The sequence below is a fragment of the Spermophilus citellus genome, assembly GCF_964194105.1.
Source record: "Spermophilus citellus genome assembly, chromosome: 2".
NCBI classification, from domain to species: domain Eukaryota; kingdom Metazoa; phylum Chordata; class Mammalia; order Rodentia; family Sciuridae; genus Spermophilus; species Spermophilus citellus.
In genome coordinates this window covers 228,529,567-228,545,767 of record NC_138183.1, presented here as the reverse complement: position 1 = coordinate 228,545,767, position 16,201 = coordinate 228,529,567, and the positions used below count along the sequence as shown (strand labels likewise).

The window sequence follows — 16,201 nt, the reverse complement described above, 5'->3', positions numbered from 1 at the left end:
GGGTCCTCCCAGAGAAACAGCTGGACCTGTCCCTTCTCACCTGCATCCCACAGAGATAGGTGTGTGTGTGTGGGGGGGGTTGGGAGTGGTGCAGGGAGGGGCCGCTTAAGAAAATAGAAGGAAGTTGGGGAGGGGCAGAGGATTTGGAGATTGGGCTGGGAAGGGGTCTGGAGGGAGGAGATGCAGAGAAAATAGGTGATCCTGACACACCCCGGGCCAGGCAGCCGGGGTGCTCTGTGCCCTCTGCTCCATACTAGACAGAAGCACCCCGAGACTCAACAGTAGAAATGAACAGGGAAAGCGAACGAGCTGCTCAGCTCAGGGAGACACAGCTGCCCCAGGTGGAGGGAGGCCTTGAGGCAGCAGAAGGGAAAAGGGGAGCCCTGCTCAGGCGCCCCAGGAACCACACCAGGCCTCAAGAGCAGAGCGGTTTCAGCCACAAAACCACCTTGACTGGGCCTCAGAGCCCAGGAAACTTTCCCATTGTCTCTCTCTTGTTTTGTCCTTGACAGTTCTCATCTGGGTTCTTCCATGGCCCCTTTCCCCCTAGAATTCCTGAGCACTAACTGGGGAGAGGTGACAGGAAAAGGAGAGGCCGCACAGGTGGGAGAGAGTAGGCCAGGAGCATGTGACGTGGAGCTAGCGGCTGGTTCTTCCAGGACACAGCCTGGAGAGCTGGGCTGGCAGGTGCCCCCGGCCAGGGTGCCGCTCTCTACCCTCCATTGGTCAGCAGACTGGCTGTGACCATTTTGTCACCCAGAGCAAAGTGAAAATCAAGGTCCCTTCCTCCAAAAGCTATCACGAATGCCGAGTGGGTGATGGGAGACAATGGAGCCAGGCGCAGGGTCCTCCAGGTCACACACCCTGCCCGGCATGGAGGGCCTCCAGGGTCCAGCACATGGCTAAAGTCTCTGGTTCCGCCACTGACCAGGCCAGCCTAAGCACAGACCCCTCGGCTGGCAGAACGAACACCCAGTGTATTGAAGGAGGGGAAGGGTTGGCTCCAAAATATTTTGGAAAAGGGAGAGTTGAAGTCTGAAAAAGGGCTCTTTTTCCTAGCAGTCAGGTGGCTTTGGAGAAATCAGCCCCAGGCCTCATGACCCTGGGGAAAGTAGGGGCCTGTGGAGAGAATGACAATTCTAAGTACAGAGACCCAGGGTTCCCAACAGGAATGGCCCCAGGGCAGCGCCACCTGAAGTGCCACTCAGACCCAGGCTGCTGCTCAGGAGGAGGGAAGGCTGCTTTCAGTCACCATCCCTGCCCCGAGGCTCCTGAGAAAGCCACTCCGGGAAGCCCTAAGGGAACTGAAGGGTGGAGCTGCGGGGGTTCTGAACATGGAGGGGGCGCTGCAGGACGAAGGCAGAAAGCAGGGGCCCGGGAGCTGCCGAGCAGTCAGCTGGCTACAAATTAGTATGTGGTCCTGAGCCTCTGAGCCAGCTCCTCTCATCCCCCCTCTCTGCTTGAAACGGAACAAACAATGGGGTAGTCACAGGAGGGACCATTTCCTCGCCCAGCTCTCCAGAAAACTGCCGAGACCCTGGACCTGCTCCAGCCACACTTCTCTCAGCCCTGTGTGATGGTCATAAGCCATCGTAATCTTTGGGGACGGGGACCTGGGGTCAGTCTCACTCAGTCTCTTGCTAGTTGGTGCTACCACTCAGTGAACAGTGTTTAACACCTACTATGTGCCAAGGACTGGGCTGGGTGCTGGGACCCCGGGTGAGATGGAAGCCCAAGGATCTGCCTTGATGGAAGGGGGCTTGTGAGTCCCAGAAGACAGAGTGCTGTGGGCAGAGGGAACAGTGGGCACAAAGGTCCTGCTCACTCCTTATGCAGAGGCCAAGTTCAATCAGGTGGGAGCTGTACACCTGCATTCCAGCCAATTCCACTCTCCCTCTTCCTATTGGCAGCCCTTCCTCCTCTGGGATTACAGGGAAGGGGGATGTTCCAGCTTAGAGAAGGGAAAGAGAACAGCAGCTGGGGGAGGCAGGTCGGGGGCCCCTGGCTGCATGCTCCATGCCTGCTATGAGGGCAGCCTAGGGTCCCCTTCAGCCTGATGGAGGATGGAACCTGGGAGAGCAGCGCTGCTCTGGGAGAAGTGTGTGCCCACCCACAGGAATGGGCTTGCTGAGGCCAGGTTTGGACTACTTGATCCCACTCAAGGTCAAAGTCCACCAGGCAAAGAGGTCACCTAGCCCAAGGCCAGCCACTCAGATTCTTTCCTTTGGAGAGGAACCAGAGTGTGCAGTTCTCAATTGTATTACCCCTTACTAGCTGGGGTAACAGACATGTTGGTGAACTTCCTAGGTCTCAGTTTCCTAGTCTGTGATGGGAGTGACACACAATGCCAACCTCACGAGGTGGTTGATTCCTTGGCCTGAGGCTGAGGTGGTTGATTCCTTGGCCTGAGGCTGCAAACACCAGGGACCAACAGTGTTGGCTCACTGTCCTGTTACTGACTGAGGGTTGGGATCAAGAGACACAGGGCAGCCATCTGGGTGGTCAATCTCTTACTTCGGCCTGCCACATGGATCAGGCGGGAACCAATGCACTGGACGCGACCCCACGGATCGAGAAAGACCAAGAGAGTCTGTGCAAGGCCAGGGAGCATCAGAGAGAAACACGCAGACCAGGTACAACTAGAGACCAGGAAGTGAAGAAACGCTGGTGGCTTTGCAACTTGACCAGTGTCACCTTGTCACAAACCCCATCTGCCTTGGGAGCCTTCCATTGAGGACCTGGTCTGGGTTGTGCTAGGCAAAAATGGATTCCTTGTTGTCCCCTGCAGCCCATGGCTCCCTGACATAACTGGGGAATGTCCATTTCCTGAATGAAGGACCACGCTTCTTTCACGCCCCTCTACAATTCCGGCAGTGAGCACAGGACCAGGGACCTAGCAGGGACCCTGTGAATGCACATCAAACAAATGAACTCAGGGACGTGGCCAAACGAGCTCAAAAGAATTCTCAACTAAGCTCAGGTGCTTGGTCACTTGGTCCCTTCCTGTTAGTCCCACAGCGTCTGTCTCCTCCCTTGGCCTCCCCCAGGGCCTCACCTGCAGGATGAGCAGCATCTGGACGATGGAGGAGGGAAGCTTGGATGGCGGCCCCAGAAGCAGCAAGTCACCCAGCTTCACCTTCAGCAGGACCAGGTCTCGGAAGCCCAGGAGGGAGATCTGGCGGATGGTCAGCTCCTGTCCCTGGAGAGGAGGGAGGAGGGAAGGTGAGGGGTGACAGCTTGCTGCATCTGCCCCCAGCCACGTGCAGTGGAGGGCACGTGCTTACGCAGCACCTGGATGGGACAGGACCAGATGTCTGCAAGATCCAGAGGTGAAGACCCAGCTCCTGTCCCCTGGAACTGACGTTTTGTTTAAGTCAGGACAGGATTCGTCCCATTTAAATGTCCCCAAGACAACACAGACACCTGGAGCGGGGCCATGCTGTCAATGGTTAGGAAGGAGGACCGAGGAAGTGGGGGAGACACTAAAGCTCAAATCCACTTCTCCACGTCCAAGGTTGCTTCCCCAACCTTGTCTGCTAAGCACTGAGGTGCCCACCAGATGCCAGGCAAAGGAAACAGCAGTCCTCAGATGCTTCCATAAGATACTAGATTTCTTACGGAAATCCAAGTAATGGAGGAAGAAAGATAATTGGAAAAGTAGAAGGGATCTGTGGAAGGGGCAGGATGGGATGACAATGATCTGTCATCTGGCCTTTGGTAACCTCCGACTACATGCTGGGTGTGAGAATGGACACTTTAGGTGGAAGTAACACATTTAATCCCCATGGCCACCTGTGTGGTTTGTGTCTCCCCCAAATCATAGGTTGAAATCCTAACCCCAAGGTTTGGAGGTGGGACTTTCGCCAGGTGATAGGATCGTGAGGGTGGAGCCCCTTAGGCATGGGATTAGTACCTTTATGAAAAGAGGCTACAGAAAAGCCCCAACCCCTTTCACCAAGTGAGGCACAGCAAGGAGGCACCACAGGCCCGCATAGACACTTACTCTCCCTGCACCTTGATGTTGGACTTCCAGCCTCCAGAACTGTGAGAAATGCACTTCTGCGGTTAACAATCTATCTAGTCTGTAGGGTTTTGTTGTAGCAGCCTGAACAGACTAAGAAAACTGCCCACAGAGATAGCTACTATTATAAAAATCCATTTCATAGATAAAAAATGATAGATTCAAATTGAAATTATTTGATTTTAAGAGCTCCCGAAAACTGCCAAGACAAAGAGGAAAGGAGCTAATTTCTCAGATTCTCCCTCTCATACCCATGCTCATGCACACACACACACACACACACACACACACACACACACACACTCACAAAGCACATGTCAAAAATGTCTTGCTCCTGGAATAAGCCAGAGGTATCATTCCAAACAGGATGTAGCAGTCCATGCCCCAAGGCTTAAGGAAATTTTATATTCCCTGTAACCCTTGGGGTTTATAGGAATCCTTGCCATCGCTGCAGCCCCCTCCCCCAATGCACACACGACCCCCTCCCATGCTGTGTGGGCTCAATTCAACCACCTGGGACCTTCCTGATCACCCCCAGTGGCAGCGTCCCCCATGTCTTAGGGTTTCCATTTCTCAAACCACGTCCCAGCACTCAGTTACTTGTGCCTTGCTTCATTTCCGGGACTCCTTTCCCTGTGCCAAGGTAGGAGAATGAGGGCCAAGTCCCATCCACAGCCCCGAACATATTATGGCACTCAGGGAGGAAGCAGGACTAGTGAAAACCAAGTCCTGACTCCTGACTAGTGCCTCTGACTTGGTGTTCCCAGAGTCGGGGTCTGAATTGCTGTTAATTTTGGTATAAACTTGACTGGCCCTGGGTGCCTGGATGAAGCATGGTTTCTGGTGTGTCTGGAGGGTGTTTGGTAAATGCTGGAGAGAGAAAGCAGGCTGCTCTCGCCCACCTGGGTGGGCTCCATCCAATTAGTTGAGGTGCCAAATAGAACAAAAGGAGGAGGAAGGGGGCACTGGCCCTCTTGCTTCTGGCCTGAGTGGGAACATGGCATCTGGCCTCACCTCTTCCAGCCCTTGGATATACTGACACCACAGCCCCCTGGTCCTCAGGCCTCTGGACTCAGACTGAACTACACCCCTGGCTTTCTGGGTCTCCCATTTGCAGAAGCAAACTGTGGGGCTCAGCCTCCACCATAGTTTGGACCTGGAAAGCTTCCAAAGGCCACGTTGAGGGCCTGGTCATCAGCTTGGGGCATGACTGGGAGGAGGCGGAGACCAATAGAAGGAAGTCAGGTCATTGGGGGGCATGCCCACGAGGGGATATTGGGGCCCCAGCACTTCCTGTCTCCTCTTGGCTTCTTGGCCACCATGAGGTGAACAGGCCACCTCTCCCACTGCTCCTGCTGCCATGACATACTGTGCCCCCACCGTCCCAAAGACAGCATGGACCAAAACCTCTGAAACAATCTCTCCCTCTTTTAAGAAAGTTGATTATTGCAGATATTTTGTCACAGAGGTGGAAAGCTCACATGGCCTCCACAGCCACAGCAGCCAATGCTTCATGATACCCGCACGTCACCTACTGACAAGGGTGCTTCTGAGGAGTCAGGCAATTTCATCACTGTGCAAATATCACAGAGTGTACTTACACAGACTAAGATGGCCTGTCCCCAGGTGATATCATCTCATGGGACCTGCCACAGTACATGCAGTTTGTTGTTGACTGAAATGTTTCTCAGGAGTGTGTGTGTGCGCACACACACACTACTGGTTCTGTTTCTCTGGAGAACGCCTACCAAAGCCTGAATCAGCAGCATCACTGTTGCTGGGAAACCTGGTAAAAATGCAAAATTCTCAGGCTCCACTCTAGATATACTAGAGCAGAGACTCTGCGGGAATCTGGGTTTAAAGGAGCCTTCCAGGTCATTCTGATGCTCTTCCTGGCTCTGATCAAGTCATGTGATGAAGGCCCCAGGATGAAATCGTTCTGGATTTGGATAAAAATTATTTAGCAATAATAATACACAGCATTAGGGTTTGAATCTTGAAAGGTCCCTGCAAAAGCTCAGGCATTAGGCAATGAAGAAATGTTCAGGGGTGAAAACACTGGATTGTGAGGCTGGAAGCCCATCAGCGGATTAAGCCCTTTGATGGCTTAATCATTTGAAAGGGCTACTGGGTGGTTACTGTAGGCAGGTGGGTGTGGTTGGAGGAAGTAGGTCACTGGGATTATGGCCTGGATTATATCTGTCCCCTGGCTCCTTCCTCCTTCTCTCCCGTCCCCCTTCCTATCAGCCCTGAGCTGAGCTGCTCTCTTCCTCCACACCCTCCCTCCGCGATGTTCTGCCTGACCCAGGCTCTGGGCAATCGAGTCAACCAATCACAAACCGAGACCTCTGGAATGTGAGCCAAAATACACTTTTCCTCCTCTAAGTTGTTCTTACAAGTATCTTGGTCACAGCAACAAAAAGCTGACTAATCCAAGAGGGCTCTGAGAAGGACAACAAGCCACTTCTTCAGCCACCTTCTGTGGAGGCCGGACACTGTAATGCCTGCTGCATGGGAGACTGGGTGACGTCACCCAAGCACTGCTGCTTGGAGGAATCCCGTGGATGAAGCGAAGGGGCACAGAGCCCGGCATACTGTATGTGCTCAATAAATAGTGTTGACTTAGACGCATTTGTTCTCTTCAAGAGCATGGGTTTTTAAAACTTTTTTATATATATAAGTGGTGTTGAGAATCAAACCCAGTGCCTCACACTCGCTAGGCAGGTGCTCTACCACTGAGCCACAACCCCAGCCCAAGAGCATGTTTTAGTGAAGCTTTATCACGTCCTGTTATGAAAGTAGCACGTTCAGGCATTATAAACATCCAAAATTTGTAAAGTGTCCCGAGATACCATAGCTATATTTTATAGTTTTATATGTGCCATGGTTTAGATGTGAGGCGTTCCACCAAAGTTCATGTATGAGCCAATGCAACAAAGGTCATGAATGCACTAATGCACTAATGAATGCACTACTCAGTGCATTAATCCCCTGGCAGGGATAACCAGGTGGTAACTATAGGCAGGTGGGGTGTGCATGAGGAGGCGGGTCCCTGGGAGTGTGCTTTGGGGGTATTTATTCTGTTCCTGTTGAGCAGAGCTCTCTCTCTGCTTCCTGGTTCCCTGTTCTCAGCTGCTCTCCTCCTCCACATTCTTCTGCCATGATGTCCTGTCTCACCTCGAGCCCCAAGGAACGGAGCTGGCTGCCTACGGACTAAGACTTCTGAAACCATGAGCCCCCAAATAAATTCCACCCCCCTCGAAAACTGTTCTTGATTTTTTTAATCATAGCAATAAAAGAACTGAATAGGAATAAAACAGAAATTGGTATGGAGAGGTGGGGCCATTACTGTGACAACCCTGACCATGTGGTTCAGAAGCTTGGGGAGCTTTTTGGAGACTGTGGGAGGAAGTTTTTGGAAAGTTTAAAGGGACAAGCTGGAAAATCTGTGGGTTGTGGTAAGCGGAGCTGAACAGGCAATTCTGGTGGGCGGCGTTCAGAGGCCAGATGACAAGGAGGCTGTGACAGGGCTCATGAGGTCTCAGGGGAGGAGGACTACGGGAAAGTGGACCAGGGGCCATTCATTCTGTCCTGACTGAGAAGCTGTCTGCATTTTGCCCTGTCCCGGGACTCTGTGGGGCTGAGTTGATGGCAATGGACTCCTTTAGTCTAGCAGAAGAAACTGCCAGGCAGCGTGACATCCAGGCGGTGGCATGAATATTAATAGGGGCTTTTTGCCAAGTTTATTGTGATAATCTGAAGCGGAGAGCAAAGCAGAAAAATTTGAAAAATGTGTCTTTGGGCCAGAAGACTGTGAGTAAAACTGGGACGAAGGAAAGTGTGGTGGTTAAAGATATTACAGTCAGTAAAGAAGTGAACACTTTCCTCAGAAACCGTAGGAAAGATGGTTCGAGGGCATCTCAGGAGCTGGCAAGACCACGCCCATCTCCGACTCGAGGACGTAGAAGTAAATATTCCCCTGAGAAGAAACCAGTGGGCAAGCTGCTTGCACAAGGGGGCCTAGGGAGTTTTTCAACATGCTGAGCCCCCAAGCACTCAGAGGCTGTGCAGCCAGGGTCCCTGAGGCTGGGCTACTGTCGTGATGGAGAACTTGGTGGGGACCACATACTACCAGTTCTGCAGGAATGCAGGATGCCGGAGCCAGGGGTGCCCGGAGGCTTCTACCGAGATGTCCAAGGAAGGCCTTGGAAGCCAAGCGAAGCAAGGCAGGGTCCCTGCAGGCTCTCCCTGAGAGGGTAACGTGTGGAGATGTGAGCAGGAAGCCACAGCAGCCGTGGAGACCCCCAAGATTAAGAAATGCCCGTACTGTGACATCTGCTGAGGAAGGCTACAGGAACGGGCAGTGACAAGCCAGCGAAGAGGCCACGCGGGCTGCAACCAGCAAGGCCACAGGGGCGGAGCCACCAAAGCCCTTTGGAGAGAGCTTCAGGATGCCGCATGCCCAGATGCTGGACGTGGAGCTACAGGACCAGTTAGATTTCCGTCTTGCTTTGGCCCCATCCCTTCTTTCCATGTCACCTATTTCTTCGCGTGAAAATACTTACTCTGTGCCTTTATATCCTGGATGTATGGAGCTAGTTTTTAATTTTTACAGAGGCTGGTGCTCAAAGTTTGCCCTGAGACTCAGAAGAGACTTTGAACTTAGACTTTTCAGAAATCCTGGAACCATTACGACCTGGGGACTCTTGGAAAACAACTAAAGGTATTTTTGCATTGTGAGGTAGGCATGAGCTTTGGGGGACTAGGAGCGAAATGTTATGGTTTAGATATTAGGCGTCCCCCAAAAGCTCACGTACAAGACAATGCACGAAGGTTTAGAGGTGAAGTGATCGGGTTCTGGGGTTCTGAGAGCCTGAACATAATCAGTGCATTAATCCCCTGACGTGGATTAACTGGGTGGTAACTGGACAGCAAGGGTGTGGCTGGAGGGGGTGGATCCCTGGGGGGCTGCCTTTGGGGTATGTATTTTGTCCTTGTTGACTAGAACTCTGCTTCCTGGTGCTGCATTCCCTTTTGTCACACTCTTTTTCCATGTTCTGCCTCACCTCAGCCCCAAGGCCTGGAGTCGGCCATCTGTGGACCAAGACCTCCGAAACTGTGAGCCCCAAGTCAACTTCTCCTCCTCTATATTGTTCTTGTCAGGTTTTTTGGTCGGTCACAGAAGTGAAAAAGTTGACTAGAACAATATCTATTTCATATCTTTACATTTTTTTCTGATAACATTAAAATAATAACTTCAAATAGAGCAAACACTATGTTGCATATTTTAAACAAGTGGTCTTAATTCAAAGCACTTTTGCTTTATTTTATTATTCTCATATTCCTGAAAAATTGGACAGTGGTATTATCTCTGTATGATGGATTGATGGACAGGTGTGCAAAGGAACTAGTACCAGACCCCTTATTCTGTTCAGGCCCTATGATGCCGGGAGGTGATAGGATCTATCCAACTTATTCCCCGCCCTCCTGTGAACAGTAGAACTTCGTGATTCAAATGAAAGAACACAGGGAAAGAAAAGAAGGAAGACCAGGCAGGTCAGGTTCTAAGGACTACTCGTGAACAGCAATCTGGTGGAAAGACTGCAGGGTAAGAGGAGGCGATTCCAAGAGCCCCACCCAGCAACTGCCAGAAAACTTCACAGAATGGTTTCCCAGACGGTCCCTCCAAGGCCAGCCAGGTGCTCAGAGGCCTTTCCACCCCTACTGCTGCACCCCACTAGAGACAATTTCTGTTTCCTTTGCCTTTTCATTTTTTATTTCATTCTCATCAAGGTCATAGATATTTATGGGCAAAGATTGAACAGAAGAACTCTTCTTATAGTCTCTTATTTTTCCAGAAAGTTTCTACATCTGTGAAATTACACATATAATCTTTAAAAACACATAGGGAGTGTATGCTTTCTACTGTTCTGAAACCTGCTTTTGTTTAATGTAGTATATTTGGGACATCTTTTCATACCAGCACATATTGCTTGTTCTCCTCACCCTCTTTTCAAGGCTGCATGGTATTCCATTGCATAAACAGGCTATATTTAACTGACATCTCCTCAACCAAGGTGCCTTTTTTTTTTTTTTACCAACAAACAATGCTATAATAAACATATTCATCCATGTGTCTCTGAGCACTTTTATCAGTGTATTCAGATTAGCAATTCAAAACAAAATTGTGTGATCAAAATATGCCTTTAAAAAGTCTTGATTACAGCAGCTCTGGAGGCTGAGACCAGAGGATCAAGAGTTTAAAGCCAACCTCAGCAACGGTGAGATGCTAGGCAACTCAGTGAAAGCCTGTCTCTAAATAAAATCCAAAATAGAGCTGGGGATGTGGCTCAGTGGTTGAGTGCCCCTGAGTTCAATCCCTGATATCTCCCCAAAAGTCTTACGGATACCTCCATGTTGTCTTCTGAAAAGACTGCATTGATTCACACACCTGCTGACAATGGATGAGAGCCTATTGTGTCACAGCAATGGAGAAAACGATGGTTTTTTTTTAAAAAAGAATGATGATTACATGGACATTCAAAAATAATATGTTCCCAAAGCAAACCAAGAAACAAACAAAAAAGACGCATCCATTCCAAACTCATTAGCTTAGTCCATGACATGTGAAAAGTAGATCCAGATACTTGGGCCTACCAGCTAAGCTTCTGACACCTTTTGATTGACAGAGAATACTAGCCACACGGATGGTCAGAACCGCTGTTCTGAAGCCCTGACTGTACGTGCTATGCTAACCCAGCTGCTTTCCTATCATCACACTCTCCCTCCTCCTCACCCCTCTGGAGTCGACTTTATTGTTTTATAGAAGAAACCAGAGGCTCAGAGAGGTGAGGCTACCTTTCAGGGGATGGACATGGTGCCTGGTGGGCTGAGGACTGAGCACAGGGCGGCTGGGGTGCTGCTCAGGCCCTGAACCACTCCTCTTGGCTGACCCCCTGCTCTGCATCCTCCCCAGCGAGCTCTGTGGCCTCACCTCTTCCACAACACCCACAGTCGTGGAGCGTGGCTGGGCACGAGGAGTTAGAGCATTTGTCTGCAGAAGGTGAAAGATTGCGCCTTCAGAGCTTCCCAGCTCAGGGGGGAACCTCCAGCCCAGATTTAAAATGACCAGAGGGACACCTCCTGTGTTAAAAGGCAAACTGAAGCAGGCTCAGGACAGCTACGCGGTGCCACCATTGACATGGCAAGGGCTCCAACATCCCATGCCATGGCTCCTGCCTGCCCCAAATAGAGGGCTTTGGGTTTTTTTTGTTTTGTTTTGTTTTGTTTCTGAGAACCTCGCTGGTGCCCAAAGCCACAAAGGCCTTTTCTGTATATAAGATCTGGCCCCTGACGTGGGCACAAAATGTGTTTATGGGGCCATGTGGAAGACCCTGTCCTGAAAACAAGTTGGTCATTGCTTTCTTAGAGGACCATTGGGGACACTGACTTCAGTTTGTCATGAATCAGAGGGAAGTCATGCTCATCCAGAATTCTCTTTCCCCTTCTTGTTTTAGGTCGGGGTGGGAGAACACCCAATCCAAGCCTCTCTCCTCATAACCTCTGTCCTCCACCAACAGAGGACAAACAAGACTCACGTCCACGGTAACCAAGGTTCCATCCATTTTGTCTGGGCTTAGCCAACCTGAAGGCACAGCGTTCCAGAAAGCCATGCATATGTGACCCTGGGTGGGTCAGGAAGCACAGCTCCCTCCTTCCCGGGACCCCTACCTGGGTGCCCCTTTGCTCCCATCTTCCCCAGTCCACAGTGTGACTCTGTCAGTGCCCTGCCCAGTCTCAGCGAACTGAAGAACAAGGGCCCGCACATGCAAATGTCCACAGAGGCTGACAGGCAGGGCAGCAGCCAGCGGGGGTGGGGGTGGGGGGTGGGGGGTGGGGACTGGGGCAAACTAGAGCAGAAGCAGACTTCAAGTCCGGCCTGGAGAGGAGAAGGGAGAACAGGGCCAAGACGACGATCGCCAGACCTTACAGGTTTTCAAGTGAATCAGGGCAGCCAGTGTAGACCTGTAGGACTGGACTCCTGCCTGCTCTGGGCCTCAGAGGCCCCTCGCTGCCCACCTCTGACTGCCCCGGGGCCATGCCCTCCCAGATCCCACAGTCCACATTCTAGAACCACGCCAGCACCCTGCAGTCCCTGCCCAATGGCCCTTAGAGAGGCCCAGGTCTGCACGCCCTCTCCTGCAGAGTTGCCAGATAAATACAGAATGTCCAGCTAAATTTGAATCTTTTAAAAATATAACTATGCCCCCAGTGCTGTGCTGTGTTACTTGTTTATATGAAATTCAAATATAACTTGGCATCTTGTGTTTTTATTTGCTAAATCAGGCAACCCTGACCCCCAGGTCTGTCTTCCTAGGACAGGATCCCTGTACGGCAGCTGGGTGACGATTGCAGAAAAAGAAGCAGACACAGCACTGCACTGGCCACATAAATGCAGGCTAGGGCTGAGGACGGGTTGAAAGAGAGGGGCGAGCTGTGGGCTAGGGGCTTCTGGCTGTTCTGTTTCACTAGAAACATCAGGGATGGGACTCAAATGGGTAATGAAATCTGCAAGCACAGCCTCCCAGGTTTTAAATATTAGATGCACTTCCAAGTTCCTTTAAAATACCATCAGACCAAACAGTCCTGTGGGCCTTTCCCCTGGTAGGAGGAAACCCTCCATCATTGCTCATGGCTCTGTTCCTACTCTGCATATTATACACTTCAACACAGCCAGATTGTGTGAGGAGCCCCAATCCCAGGGGTGAGAGTACAGGTGAGCTCGGTGCCACCTATGTGAGAGAGGGTACCGGGGAGACGGATAGCTATGCCAGGCTCCCTGGGGAGGGGGGCACTGCTCTGACCTGGCACCACTGACAGTGGTATTAACCTCTGTAGGAAGAAGAAGAAAGCCCAGGGCAGTGGTGAATATCTATAATCCCAGGGGCTTGGGAGGCTGAGGCAGGAGGATTGCGAGTTCAAAGCCAGCCTCAGCAACTTAGTGAGGCCCTGAGCAACTCGGTGAGATAAATAAAATATAAAAAGGACCTGGAAGAGGCTCAGTGGTTAAGCACTCCTAGATTCAATCCCCAGGACCAAAAACCAAACTAAGAAAGAGGAAGGAAATTGACACAAGTGGTCAAATGAGCTGAGGTCTTAGAATTAGAACACAAAGGAGAGTGTTCCTTTTACTCCAGATTCTTCATTTTGCAGGAGGTGGAGGGAGTTGTGCAACGGGAGTTCATGACGGCTCAAGCCATCCTGAACGCCCACCCTGCGCGCCCATCATGTGGCTCCTTACGAGGACAGGTAACAGTACTCCTTCCCCACCATCCGGGGACAACAGCAAACTTGCTTAGAAATTATGCTTCAAAAAGAAAAGTAAGGACGGAAGAAAGGGAGAAAGGAAGGAAGGGAGGGAGGGTGGGAAAGAAAGAGAAGAAAAAAGAAAAGCCCCTCATCCCCAGGCTTCTCTACTTTGGGAAAGTGGAAACCAAACCCCCCCAAAGCATGAAAGCACCCTCAACGCCAGGAGGGCAGCAGGAGCCTGCGGACTCTAGTCCTGTGGCGCTCTTCTTTGCTCCAGGGCTGAAGGTAGCACACAGGGCTCTCAAAGAGCCCCCACGACCCTCGGCCAACTCAAGCAGCCACCTCCGGTTCTCCCCCGTTCACCTGCCCCCCAGCATCCAAAGGCCACGACAGAGGCCGGCAGGAGGTCGAGGGGGTGACACTGACCTGAACTGGGTAGAAGATGGCCTGCAGGGTGGGCAGGGTCTCAGTGAAGAAGTGGTCCCACACGTCAGCCAGAGCCTTCACGAGGTCCTCACCTGCACGGGGGGCGAGAGGACGGGAGGGGAGAGGGGAGAGCTCGGGTTAGTCCCAGCAGAGGCCAGAGACAGTCCCACCTCCAAGGTGAAGTCCTACGTGATGGACAACTTGCAGCCGGGGCTGTTGGGACCCGGAGGCCAGAGCTGTGGGGCTGCAGGGTCTGGGTCCCTGGCCTAGGAGGAGGGACCTTGTGGAAGGTCTTGGTCAGGTCATGGCAAGCTTTGCCCTTGGAAGGGATTCAGGCTGGCAGTGCAGACTTGGTTCTCTTCAGAGTGGATTATTGTAAGATCGAGTCAGACACCTGAATCCTGTCCTCCTGTCTTGGCTGGTGATCTCTTCTGCTGTTGTGATGCCACCCACCAGAAAGCCCTTACCACAGGCTGAACCAACGAACGGGGCCACCAGATTTTGGATTTCTAGCCTCTGAAACAGTGAGCTAAATAACCTTTTTTCATTATAAAGTACCCAATCCTGGACATTTTGTCATAGCAATGGAAAATGGATTGATACTGGTGGGAAGATTTAACTCAAACTATGTAAACATGACTTTCTATCCTTGAATTCAAAATAGGTGGCTGAAAATTTAAAATCACATAATAATTGCTATCATCATGTGAATGGTTACAGTATCAGACAGTGTGTTAAGTTGCTTATTAACAAGCTATCTCATGAATCGACTCTGTTACCCCCGTTTCACAGGTTCAGAGAGGCCAAGTACCCGGTGTAAAGTCACACAGCTTGAAGGCAGAGCTATAACTCCAGAAGCCATGCTCTTTACCACCCTAACCTGGGAAATCACATGTACAGCCATATATTGTTTTGTTTTCTTAGTCACGAACAGACTGGCCTTATTCTGGAATTGAGCTGTCAGTTGAGAGAGGCAGAAAGAGGATTCTGGGAAATGTCAGCTACGCCCATGGCTTCACAGTAAGTGAGAGGGCAGCATGTTCTCCAGAGGTCACCTGGGAAACACGGGACCCCTCTCCTGATTCTGTGCCTACTCACCCCGGACCAGGCAGCCTAGGCTATGGCTCAGTGCCACCTGCAGGCTGGGGCACACGTGTCACCTGATGCCACGGGGGTGGGGACAGAGAGGAATTTGCACCTGGGGAGAGGCAGGCGCTGGCAGAAGCAGCCGGCTTGGCGGTGGCTGCAAATGACCTAGATATCAGAGCTGACTGGGCACTGTCTGCTCGTCCCCACAGAGAAACTGGGTCAGCCAAGACCAGACACCGTTTGGCAAAACCCCGCTCGTTTCACGGGGCAAGTCCTGAAAGTCCTCCCGCGTCTATTAGTTTAATGGACAATAAAAGCCGTCGCTGTGGAGAAGGAAGAGAGCGGGGGCTGAGGAGTCGCTCAGGGGCCCAGAGACTGCAGACCTTTGAGGTCAGGTGACACACGGTGGGAGAGGGGCAGCCCGGGCGCCTCCACTCCCCTGGCCACTTGGGATCCTCACTTTGTAGGAGCTGCTTGTCACTCCCTGTCCCCTCCCTTAGAGCTGGCAGGCCACACTGTACTGCTGTACCAACAGTGTGGGGCACAGTGCCAGATACACGAACAAATCTGTTCTAGAAAACTTCTCGGGATGGAGTGGCGAGTGCCAGGTGTGAAGGTCTGGGCAGGTGCTTGGCACCGTGAGTGGAAGGAGGGACCGTCTAGCCCAAATATGAGGCAGTACCGAGAGGGACTTAATCACAAGCGGAAATAAAATGCTCTTAGGATAAAGAAAATGTCTATGTGTGGCCTACTCTCTGTGTCTTCATCCTCTCGAATATCTGCCTTAGCCTTTGGGCTTCTTGTGGATTTTATCTTAGCCGTTCACTGTCACCGTGCTTCCTCATGCCACAGGGCCTTTGCACATGCCAGTTTCTCTTGCCTCACCTACTTCTGTTTATCTTTCTGTTTTAACTGAAATTTTACTTCTACAGAAAACTCTTTCCCCATGGTTCCAATCCCTCTGTGATGGATTGCCTTCACAGTACTATCTAGTCACAATTCTCTATTTGGTGACGACTTGATTAATACCTGTCTCCACTACCTGTTTATGAGCTCCATGGGAGTCCATGATGGTTTCATTCATCACAGTGTCCACAGCACCTAGCAAAGAACCCAGTATCTACTAAATCAGCAATAAATGTCTGATTGACTCAAATACCACCCTCTTTCAAATGTAGGTTGGGCTCATTCACCTGGGGGGGGAGGCAGGAAGTCAAAAGAGCCTTATAAATGTTAGGTCACCACTACTCCTAAAACTAAGGTGAACTCCAGCACCTAAAGAGTGTACCCCAAAGGGCAAGAGGCTCCTCCGTTGATGGGCCTTCTCTTGAGCCCTCCACAACAAAGACAGAGCAG

At 51.3% G+C, this 16,201-nt stretch overlaps 1 protein-coding gene across 2 annotated transcripts in view; it reads right to left on the bottom strand.

Moving 5' to 3' along the window:
• Nucleotides 1-16,201, bottom strand: part of PRR5L (proline rich 5 like) — a 77,161-nt gene that overhangs the window by 14,390 nt on the left and 46,570 nt on the right. For both annotated transcript variants that reach the window (XM_081282185.1, XM_081282186.1), the window contains exons 6-7: nucleotides 13,757-13,848; nucleotides 3,056-3,199 (exon numbers count right to left, since the gene is read on the bottom strand). In XM_081282185.1, coding sequence (XP_081138311.1) covers nucleotides 3,056-3,199; nucleotides 13,757-13,848 — 236 coding nt within the window. The remainder of the gene's footprint in view (nucleotides 1-3,055; nucleotides 3,200-13,756; nucleotides 13,849-16,201) is intronic.